Source organism: Lycium barbarum, chromosome 6 (assembly GCF_019175385.1).
Source record: "Lycium barbarum isolate Lr01 chromosome 6, ASM1917538v2, whole genome shotgun sequence".
In the NCBI taxonomy this organism is placed as follows: domain Eukaryota; kingdom Viridiplantae; phylum Streptophyta; class Magnoliopsida; order Solanales; family Solanaceae; genus Lycium; species Lycium barbarum.
The window spans coordinates 109,308,544-109,320,833 of NC_083342.1; the positions used below are offsets into that span (position 1 = coordinate 109,308,544).

At 29.2% G+C, this 12,290-nt stretch overlaps 1 protein-coding gene and 1 non-coding gene across 2 annotated transcripts; both read left to right on the forward strand.

Moving 5' to 3' along the window:
* Window positions 1–262: 262 nt before the first annotated feature.
* On the forward strand, window positions 263–1,815 carry LOC132645393 (homeobox-leucine zipper protein ATHB-12). The gene is made up of 2 exons (XM_060362358.1): window positions 263–907; window positions 1,175–1,815. Exons 1-2 carry the CDS (start codon window positions 515–517, stop codon window positions 1,538–1,540), a joined length of 759 nt encoding a protein of 252 aa, XP_060218341.1. The 5' UTR covers window positions 263–514; the 3' UTR covers window positions 1,541–1,815.
* Window positions 1,816–3,052: 1,237 nt separating this feature from the next.
* TRNAL-UAG (transfer RNA leucine (anticodon UAG)) lies at window positions 3,053–3,132 on the forward strand. Its single transcript has one exon. It is a non-coding gene; the product is annotated as a tRNA-Leu (tRNA).
* Window positions 3,133–12,290: the final 9,158 nt, after the last annotated feature.

Genomic DNA, 12,290 nt, shown 5'->3' on the forward strand with positions numbered 1-12,290 from the left:
AGATTACAAGTAAATACCACTACTAATTAACTCCACTAAGGCTTTGCTAAACCATAGATAGAATATTTATATTATTGGATTGGAAATACTTGTTGGCTCCTTGAGCCAGCCAACTACATACAAGCCCCAATTGTGGCTCCCCGGGTATTGGTGAAAAAAGAAGACCAATCATCTGATCAACCAAAAAAAAAAGATAACACTTTGAGGGGTTAAAGAAAATGAGAAATGGACGATAATTATAAGTTACCATAAAAAAAGTAATATATGATCGGAGACCCCACCCTTTTAGTCCATATAAAGCCACGGGCACAAGTTGAAGAATTCCCCACTAGACCTCATAACTCCATAAAGATACTATTCTATCAACAGTCAACTACTGCCACAGAAGTACACGAACTTTCCAATTCCAATCCACACACATATAAATAACCCCAAATCAAGAAATCTCAGAACACTTTCCTCAATTGCATCCCTTTTTGGTGTTAGCTTTGGTGCATGACTGAATCTTGTCAAGATGTTTGATGTAGGGGAATTTTCTTCAAGTTCTTCAGCAGCTGCAATTTCTGCAGAGTGTTTCAGTAGTAGCAGTTGCTTCAGCAGTCTATCATCCACAAAGAAGAAGAAGATAAATAGTAGTAAAAACACGAGGAGGTTTAGCGATGAGCAGATTAAATCATTAGAAACCATGTTCGAATCGGAGACAAAACTGGAGCCAAGAAAGAAGTTGCAGTTAGCAAGAGAGCTTGGATTGCAACCTCGTCAGGTTGCAATTTGGTTTCAGAACAAGAGAGCTCGATATAAGTCCAAGCAACTTGAAAAGGATTACAGTATACTTAAGTCTAATTATGATAATCTTGCTTCCCAGTACGAATCTTTAAAGAAAGAAAAACAATCCTTGCTTATTCAGGTACTTAGTTGCACAATTTAATTTCTTTTCTAGCCAATTAACTACTGATGTTAGGGTTCTTTCATTTTTGTCCATTCGGCCAAACTTAATTACCGGCAGTAGCTTAAATATACAAAACCTATATGCTGATATGTGTATATTTACACGTATAATATATGTATATTGTATCTATTGTATTTTGTATACCAGATCACCTAAAGATATTGGGCTGAAATTATCGCTATATTATATCACTAATGTCCATTTTTTTTTTTTTTTTTGGTGCAGTTGCAAAAGCTGAATGATGTGATTGAGAAAGAAGGGGGGAAGTACTGTTGCAGGCAAGAAATCGATTCGATTGTGTTCGAGTCGGATAACAGAGGCGATGTCACTAAGAATAATGAAATGGAAGCGAGGCCAAGCTTGTCTTTTGACTTATCAGAGCATGGAGTAATTTCAGATGATGACAGCAGTATAAAGGCTGATTATCTGGGATTGGATGATGATGCAGATCATCATTTACTGAAAATGGTTGAAGCAGGGGATAGTTCTTTAACTTCCTCTGAAAATTGGGGCAGCCTAGATGAAGATGGTCTCTTGGACCAGCAGCCTAACAGTCCTAGTTATGATCAGTGGTGGGATTTCTGGTCTTGAGCCAGAATTTTTATTGGACGAAATATATCCGTCTAAAACGTTGGCTTTGAGGAGGGATAAATTAAAAATATGATCAGATGTCATTTGCCAACGTCTGTTGAACATCTCGAGCACCTTAATATAGTGGAGTTCACCTCAGCAACTGGCCTTACGGTCATTACACCGCCTTGGACACTGAATGATTTCAGCACAATAGAGGATCTGCGCTTAGCAGCCCGTGTGTACTGGAACACTGTAATCTTGTATGCTAGTATTAGTCGATGTTGGTTTTAATTTGTTTGCCCTGAAATTTGCTAGTAATAGTTAATAATTATCAGACCCGAATAACTGAGAAGAATAATTGGCAGTAGCTCGTATTCAAAGATAATACTTTAGAAGAAAGTCACCAAACAGAACAAAAGCTTTCAACTGAAAATTTGCTGCCTTTGTTTCTCACGACATGTTACTAATAACTGATACTATGTTATTGCGATGAGTTAAATGTTTACACACTGATGATTTAGAAAAGGCTAACAAAATCATCTCATAGATTAAGTAAGTATAGGTGAACTTCTAGTACAAGCATAAGTGTGGTAACTGACTTGCTAGCATTTGTTAAACTACGTTGATAGTATAAAATATTCTTACACGATGCACACAACTTAAAGTAAGTGAATGTTGTTATTCATTGAGTTAAACTAATAAGTGAATGTTGTTGAGTGACATGATTCAAAATTGTAGGATGAGAACCAACACGTAGCCGTAAGCTTACTCACCAGACTAATCTTATATGTTATGCAGAGACAACCAAGTATCTATAACAATGAATGCGATGACTCTGGTACGATTCAAACAAACTATTAACATAAGTTCGACATCAATGGTTCTAAGTACCTGAACAAATACACATAAAGTCTGAAATCCCAAAACTAAAATGAACACACTACAAGTTTCATGGAGCATGACTCTAGATAGATAACTGAAATACTCCCATGTAAGTAACAAATTTGGAACCTACGAAGTATGTGAGGCTCACTAGTATATGTCGAACAGAGTCTTCTAATTAGTGCACGAAGATGAAATAAATTGCTGAATTAGTAGCAACAACATATCCATTGTAATCTAACAATTCATGAGGTCTGGGGGGAGGGTGGCGTGTACGCAACCTTACCCCTAACTTGTGAAGATAGATAGGTTGTTTCCGATAGATTCTCAGCTCAAGTAAAGCATAACAAAATCAAGTATGGAAATTAATACAGTAGAGACATCGTCCTGTTACTATTGGGATAATAGTCTTGTAAACTAAAGTGCATACTTTGCAATTATAATAGTTCCATGCTTGTATATATATATAGGACATGATCAGTTCGTAATTTCTAGTCACCTCACTTTGTAAAATCCTCGTTTATGTAGAGTATTTTGCAATTTATCGCTTCACCTTTTTATATACTAGTACTTAATATTAATGGGAAAACTAAATTGATGTATAGCGGAAATAAGAGATATAAATATGTAGGTATATTTTCGACATATGACAGTTTGGCCGAGTGGTCTAAGGCGCCAGATTTAGGCTCTGGTCCGAAAGGGCGTGGGTTCAAATCCCACAGCTGTCATTTTTTCTGACCAAAAACCTTTCAGTGCGTATATTTGTTTATTTTTATAATCTTGGAAAATAGTAGTTCTAATTATTTTTAATTTTATTTTATTAAAAAGATGGAGAATTAGGTATGCATTCTAACACCTACTTCGACTTAAGGTCATGTTAGATATCTTTTATATGACAGAATTTTAAGGTACTATAGGGTTGAATTTCCTTTCAATTGCGTTTCGGTTTCCTTGCTATATCAATTACTCCCTCATCCGAAGTAACGTGTAAAATGGGAGAGAGAAGCACAGCTAGTATTGTATATGGGTAAAACCGAGGATACAGGCACGCTCGGTTTCCCGTTGTTATGCTCGGTCACGATACGACCGTCTCACCGGAAACGAGGCTTCGAGTTCGGGCCGGAATGAGGCGATAAAGGAAGGGAGATTGACTGCCGTTAGCGCGAGACCGAAATATCGGCCCTCAACCGGATATTTCGACGTCGATCTCGGCAATACAATTGTCACCAGATTTACTTGCTTTAATTAGAATTGTACTAGGGTTGAAACTCTTCTACTATATAAAAAGGAGGTTATCATTCATGAAAGGGGTTGGCAATAGCAAGGAGAGAAATAATTTACATCAACAATCATAAGAATCTTATTAAATCCGTTCCCATCTGTTCTTAAGTTCATTTTTATTATACCTCGTGAGAGTTCGTAACAAACGGGTATCGACCTCAGTTTCTATACCCGAGGCCATACGTACTTAACAGTTGGTTAGATCTGCTTCTCTGTTCGTTATTGACATATCTCGCTATTTAATCTTCAATTGAATTTAGCCACATATCTTTGGCATCACGTATAAATTTAATTGTTCTCCGTTTTAAGGATAAACAAGTATTTTTCTACTTTTTCTTGGTTTAATATTGTTGGGATCGAAATAACAAGACGTCATGCGAAAGCTCATAATTGCAGACTTTTAAGGTCTTAATAAATTAAGAAAAAAGAAAAAAGAAAAATACTTAAAGAGGCATAATCTATAATATTGTTTGAGCAATTGATCTACATATGAGTAACTAATATAAAAGAAAGTACAAAAACTAACGAGACAATAATCTCACCCTGAACAAGACTTTTTAATGACGATATTGTGGATACTCTTGTGTCATTATAAATAAAAAAGATCCTTAATTCATATAAGTACAAAATTTCTCCTCTGAGAAGAGGATTACATACGAAAAAGACATTTTCCACTGAGAAAACGTTTTAGAATAAAAACACACTTATGATAAAATTCAAAAAAGATAGGAAATTGCAGGACAAATCATAACAAATAATGAGTTTAAGTTGATACACGGATGATGTAAAAAATATTTACATAATCAAGTCACTTAAAATATAATTGTGAATAATTTCATTTAATAAAATTAATTCATTTCTAGAACAAATAATAAGTAATCTGCTCTAACATGTTAAATTACGATATTAATATTAAAATTCATTACAATGTCACTGCATATAACTCAAATTCTAATATTTCCTCAAATTTTATCGAGTGAGGGCAATTTGAACTATTAAAAGCACCTTTCATCCAGGCATGAACTGTATGCTAATTCCACTAGATTTGACCACTGAGCGACATGTCTACATTTGCTTGAAAATCCTCACTCCTAAACTCATTTCTTACTTTAAGTAAAGCGCCTTTTGTATGAGTAGCTTTTGAGAAAGCAAGGTGGAAAAGATAGGTATTGTTATAGCCGATGAGTAAGTAGTGACAGACGACAAATTTAGTTAATTTAAAAAGAAAGCAAAACCATTTGACTATGGAGTAATAAGATAATGCTGGTGGTCGAACTGGTCCATTCATTAATGGGAATGTCTTTTGAGGAAAATTAAGTGATTTGTTCAAGGTTTCGCTGCTTTAAGATGTCTTATGCAACAAAAATCAGCTTTTACATTGTTCTTTTCTTTTAAAAGTAAATGTAAAATCTCTAATACTATCTTTCCTCTAGCCCACGAAACGAAATGTAAGGAAGGATGATGAATAATTTTATCGCAGAAATCTATATCTATCTATATCTATATATATAAAAAATGAGAGGTACAAGCAATGTGGTTAAGCCAAGTGGCAAGCTCAAGTCACTTGGCAATTTTAAGACAAACTTTATTTTGCTATGTAATAACATTGAATAAAAAAAAAATAGAAGAATTGAAACTTGAATTGGAAGATAAATCTTTTAAATTTAAATTAAACGATAAGGAAGAGTCCATATCCATTATGTTTTTGTGGTAAGTTATCCCGTCGTAGCTTCATTAATATTCTTTTTATACAAAATTAATCCTTATCCTGCATATAATAGTTTGATTTAAGAAGGATTTTAAATATCTAAAACATTAAATAACATATCAAATTGCCTTTTAAAACAAAAGGAAAATAATTCAGAATTTAAACATTAAATTATAAACATAAAATTAAAACTAAATTCAAGAAAATCTGATAAAAAAAACTAATAGAAAATCTGATAAAATTTGGTTTAGCTCCCTTTTGGAGATAAAATACATCAAGTTTAACAAAATCTCAATAAATAAGCATTTCAAATTTTTACCGTAAGTAGATTAGTACAATCAATTTGAATTCTACATGCTAAAGATTAAATACATGTCCACGTAATTTTTTGTATTTTAGTAGATAAATTCAAATTAATTATAAGTGATAAGATATTATAATATCTCAACAAATTTACTTTTGGTGCTTTTATTTACTGCAACTATTTAAAGTTTTGAAATTTCTATATGTATAGGATAATATCTAGATATGGATTGATATAAATTTTCAAATTTGAATTAAAAGATTAACATCTAAACACAGATATTTTCAATAAAATCTACTAGATACTCCCATAGAAATGATAAATAATTTTTAATATCGTAAATGCAAACCTAATGCTGATAATTAATTAATTATTTTTCAATTTATTTAATTACTTAAAAAATAAAATTGTAATACATAAAAAAGGTAGTATCATATATATATATATATATATATATATATATATATATATATATATACTAAAAATCAATTTGAATTAAAGTATGATATTTTTTTTGAATTTCACCAGAAAAATAAACATTTTTTCTTATTAGAGATTTTTTATCCTTATCTAAAAAAATATTTAATTGTGATATAGATATCTTTAGTTTTAATAATATATTTTGAATATGAATCAGATTAGAAATAATTTTAATTAAAGTGAATTGGACTTGAAAGATAGAATATTTGAATTTGAATAAAGTTTGCTTCTTTTTTTCGTTAGAAGAGAGAGAGAGAAACAAAAGAAGAAGAGAATGTACGGGGAAAAAAAGGATAAGGTGAGCTTTGGATTGCATTTTATGGAACAATTTATTTCCTTTAGTAGTATTTTTCTTGCATTTTCGTAACACTGTAGTGATTTTTTAGTTTTTATTCGAATATACTTTTATAAATTTAAAGATAAAGATTTCATTTTAAGGAAACATATATCTTTTGAATTTGAATCTATATCTTTATCTCTATCTTTTTTTGGTAGATTTTATCTCCATTTATATCTCTCTTTCTTTCCCCTATTTAACCCCCTAAAATCTGAAGTATGAGTCATCATTCACAAAGCTCAACACGTTGTTCATTGAGAAAACGTGAGAATTTTAATGCTTATTAGCTTATTTTGATCATTCTTCTTTTTTCTTGCTTTTGTGATTACTCTTACCCATACACTTAATTTTGATATTATGTTTGTTTTTAGCGTATTACAATTGTCGTTTCTATAGGTACTTTTGGTTAGTTCCTTATTATTGTTTTTAGCGTTTTTTAAATGACGATTCTTTAGATTAATTCCTTATTGTATCTGTTGCTTTTTTTTCCGTTCTTCGAGGAGACATCTAATGACTGTCTTGGTAAATAAACTTTGATTTAAAAATAAATTTTGAAGCTTTAAAAATTGTGGCTATGTCCAAGACAAAATTAATGTGGGAAAGGATTGACGAGACGAATGTTCTTGATCGAGAAAATTGTGATAAAGAAAAAGGCGAGGAGAATTCTAAACTAAGTTTGCTTGAAATGCCACTTGATAGATAAGTGATGGTTGTTCTTATGATTCATGAGATTATGGTGTGTTTCAGGACCATCAATTATCAAAGCATTAATCTTAATTAAGTGGCAACAATGCCTAATCAAGAGTTTTTGTGTAGGTTAATTTTATTCATCACAAAAAAGACAAATTTTATATTCGTTGATTTAGCAGATATCATATATTTCAACTTGAATCATAGAACGAGTAAAAAAGAACTTCATTATTATTGTAGATCCATATTTTTTATTTTAGACCTATGTATCCAAAATGCAGACAAGTATGTAGTGTAGTTACTAATATTACTTGATTTTTAAACATTGAATTTAAGAATTTAAACATAAAGATATAGATATATAAAATAAAATATATAAGTATCTTTGAGATAATCAAGTTTTAAAAAAAAAAAAAAAAAAAACTTGAGATGAACATATATCTTAATTAAATATGCTAAAATTTAAAAAAAAAAATTTAATTAATAATTATCTTTTCAAGTAATAAAAATAAATAACATGAGTAATGAAAGAATTTCAAGCAACATATTTGAATATACACACACACACACACATAACCTGTATATGTATTATTATTAAAATTATAGTAATTTTCGATGAAGAGTATGAAACTTTTAACGGAAGAAACAGAATGGAATTAACTGACTCCATCTTCTACTTACGGTTGATTCAATTATGTGATAAAGCAATAAACTTCTTATGATTGTTCTGATCAAATTTATAATATTTAGCATTTGTAATTATTAAATGAGAATTTAAATGAAGTATCTCGGATAAAATATTAGAACCATATGTTAGTAGTAAGCAGATATTATAAATGAGAAAATCATTATTTTTAAGGTGATCATATAGAAAATTTAACATACAAACAATATAACCAGACGAACTTCACAAAAATTAATTGAAACTCAAAATCTATCTATAAACGTGGGAAATATAAGAGAGAGAAAATTCAAAGATTTAACCAACATATTGATTAAAAAAAAAAGTAACAGTCGATTAAAATAGCGATAGGTTTCAAAGAAGAATTTCTTTGTTTATAGTTTCAATTTGTTTAAAGAATACAATAAATCAAGTAAATAATAAAATATATTCTAATAACTTTGAGCAATGAAAGAATTACAAGAAACAAAGTAAAAACTTAAAAATAAAATGAAAAACTTCTTATCATTACTTTAAACAATTTCAACATTATAATTTAGAATAAAATATGATATCATTTAGATTATCGGTACAACAGTAACAAAGAAATTAATTAAAATATCATATTAAAGACATTGCACAGAGAGGGAGGATAGAAATAATGCACGAGTGAAATAGACCTTTACATGGTAAAGAAAAAAAGAGAGGGGGGGGGGGGGGGGGGTGCGAAGAGGTAGTTAAAACTTTTTTTATTATTATTTTTATAAAGCTAGAGGGACAAAAAGTCTTCGCCCATAATTAATATAATATAATATAATAGGTATCAGGAAAAATACTTCAATCTAAGTTCTAGATTTCTCATATGATCATAGCTACACGAGTGGTTATTTTACTTCTCCCAAAAGAAGAAGAGGAAGAATATTATTATGATCTATTGTTTGTTATTGAATCATATGTTATATTTCAAAGTTATTTATAATAATATCACTAATAAGCCAATAGTGGTTCAAAGATTATATGATTCGTGTTCTTTAAATTTTATTAAAATAGTTCTATCTAAAATGCTCAAACAAGCAACATTTAAACTTAATGTGATTAGTTTCATCTAATATTATCCGCGCATCGCGCGGGTATGAATACTAGTATATATAAAAAAGGAGAGGTACAAGCAATGGGGTTAAGCCAAGTGGCAAGCTAATAACAAGCCACTTGGCTACTTTAAGACAATGTTTTTCTTTGTTGTAATAACATATAATATAAACTAAAATTTAGAAGATTTGAAATTTGAAATTGGAAGATAAAATCTTTTAAATTAAATTTAAATGTAATGATAAAAGAATCCATATCCATTAGATTTGAAATTGATATCTCTTAGTTGCGGTAAGTTATCAACCTTAGCTTCATTAATTATTATTTTTTTTATAAAATTAAGCTTATCCTGAAAGATAAAACATGTACTTTTCGGATAAATAAAATTTAAATTGCGAATTAACTTGATATATAACAGAATTAATTAAATTTTATCTTTTTATAAATATAATAAAAACACCTTTTGGGGTACATGTTTTATCTTTCCATGATAATTGAAAATTTTCAAATATGAACTTAAAGTTAATTATTTGAAAAAAAATATTATATATAAGATCCACTAGATAATAATCATAAAAGTGATTATAGTAATTATCTATATAAAATTCACGTGACATTCAAGAATAATAATCTTAATCCGAAATGTAACTAAAATATATGTTGCATTTATTTTTGGGATAATTATTATGATATTGTTGGGAAAAAATAATGAACTGTTAATGATAAGCCAAGTGATAAGCTAATGCAAGGTCATTTAGTAATTTTCGGACAAGGTTTCATATTTTATGTAACAATATTTAATATAAATTGAAATATAAGTTTTTTAATTTGATTTACCATGTAACTTTTTTTGAAAAGGATAAAGTTTTTTAATTGAAAGATAAAATATTGACTTTAAAGATAAAATTTAATGTTTGACATTATTTTTTGTCAAATCATTATTTAATATGTATGTGTGTGTGTGTCTATATATATAACTTGCAATGTGATTAAGCCGACTGACAAGCTAATGCAAGGTCATTTAGCAATTTTCGGACAAGGTTTAATATTTATGTAACAAAATATAAGTTGAAATATAATATTTTTAATTTGATTTACCATGTAACTTTTTTTGAAAAGGATAAAGTTTTTTAATTGAAAGATAAAATATTGACTTTAAAGATAAAGTTCAATTTTTGAATTAATTTGATTTGCTTCTCAATAGATAAATCCGCGCTTGAACTGAGAGTTTGATTTTCATTATGTAATTTTGTTTTCCTCAGTCAAAGTAAGGTGCTTGGTAGGGATAGAGAATGTATTTGAATTTGTTGCAATCTTGGAAGCTAATTATAAAATTCAAAATCATTTGAAGAAAGATCGCTTCAGAACCAATTTTTTAAAAATCAATTACTGGATAAAGCTTTGAGTGGGTGAAGTGATAAACATATGGTTAATTTAAATTGTCAGATAAAATGTTTGAATTTAAATTGAATTATTTTTTTGAATTTGAACCTATGTCTTCTATATTTATTATCTACATCTCTATTTTGTTCCCCTATTTAATCCCTTCAAATCCAAAGCTGGAGCCAACATTCGCCAGCATTTTCCTTCTTCTTTCTTTTGTGATGTTCTTTCAATGCTTCATATTCTTACTTTTGTTTTTTTATTTAATGTGTTACTATCTCTTTCATCATTATTCATGTTATTAATTATGTTACTTTCTGTTAATTCATTATCGTCATGTTTTTTACTGATGCAGTTCAACTTTTCCATATCATTTTTCATATTGCTCTCTTTCACTTGATTTATTTGTTGTAGGATGTCTCAACAATTCTAAACTATTTCTTGTCTTTTGTGGTGCAGTTTTACTTATTTATATCATTTTGGAGATCTCTTTCAAATCAAAGTTGTAAGCAGTATCAATTTTTTGACAGTTCTTCATATCTGGAGTACATGTATAATGTATGTTATCCTCAAAGTTTTAATTATTTTGATATAATGGTAATACATGGCTACGTCGTTACCTTTATTTGAAAAGAACTTTTAAATAGTGAATCCATTACCGTTGATGCAGATTACTATGCGATTGATTGATTTAAAACGAGGTTATTCAAGATCATAATTGGTAAGACCAATTCTACTACTCACTTTAAGACTAGGAATGATGGTGAAAATACTTGAAATTGTTTTTTTTTTTTTTTGTGTGTGTGTGTGTAAGAATTGAAAATAACTAATGAAAGAAGAAGGAAAAATAAATCACATGTAAAATGTTTCCTCCCTTTTTAATTAACGGAAAGTAAAAGGAAAAATGATTAGTGAAAGTTAATTTTTTATCCAAATCAACTGTAGTTAAATGAAGTTTTATATTGCCGAATAAAAGCTAATATAGTGGTAATATTAATTAGATGTGGTGCATCTAATTAAACTTGAAGAGGAAGTACATTGGCACCAAGAAGAGTAACATGCCAAAAACACTTCCTGTTCAGAGAAAAGCAGATAAATGCATTAAAAAGATCTATAATAACCAACAAAGAAAATTAATTAAAATAAACACATGATAGTTGGAAAATGAAATTAAAGTCCTACAAAAATACTGAAGGTCGTTATATGTAGTATTTTCTCATATTCACGAGAGTCTAGACTACTTACAGTGTTACACAATTTACTTATGAAATGCTTTTACCAGAATATACATATCCTTTTTCTAGGTCCTCAACTCTGTCTTGTATTTGCTTTATGATAACCTAATGACTTCTTATAAAATTCAGTTCTTGGACTTGAAAATTTTATATCTTCTGTTTTATCTAACACGATATGATCAAGCTATTCGAAAACAATTGAAACCAGAGCATTCACAATTATGTCACGAATTGAAGATGTCCCACAAGCAGATATTCATGCCCAAAATTCTTGCATTGGAGAAGTAAAGAGATTCAACGTGAAAATTGGTGAGGATCGTATCACCATCTGGAACAGTTCCGAATTTGAATTAAAAAATAAACATGCTACAATCGTTTGTAATAACTCTGAATGGAGTTAACTTTTAAAGTATGGTTAGGTTTGAACTTAAACTGAAAAATAAAAAATTTAAGTTGAGTGTGATTAAATTTTGAATTTGAATTGAAAAATAAACATATTCTTCTACAAATAAAATATTAATGAGTTATAATTAGCATAAAGGATAAGGAAAAATAACTAACTGAAGCAATCTTTGGTCCCAATCCATTATAGTTCAAATGAACTTTTACATCGTCAAATAGCAGATTAAAGAACTAAAAATATCAAAAAGAATCATGTAGGTAACTTTCATAGTTGTAATTAAAACTCAAAAATTTTAAATTGAAAATACATGAGAAA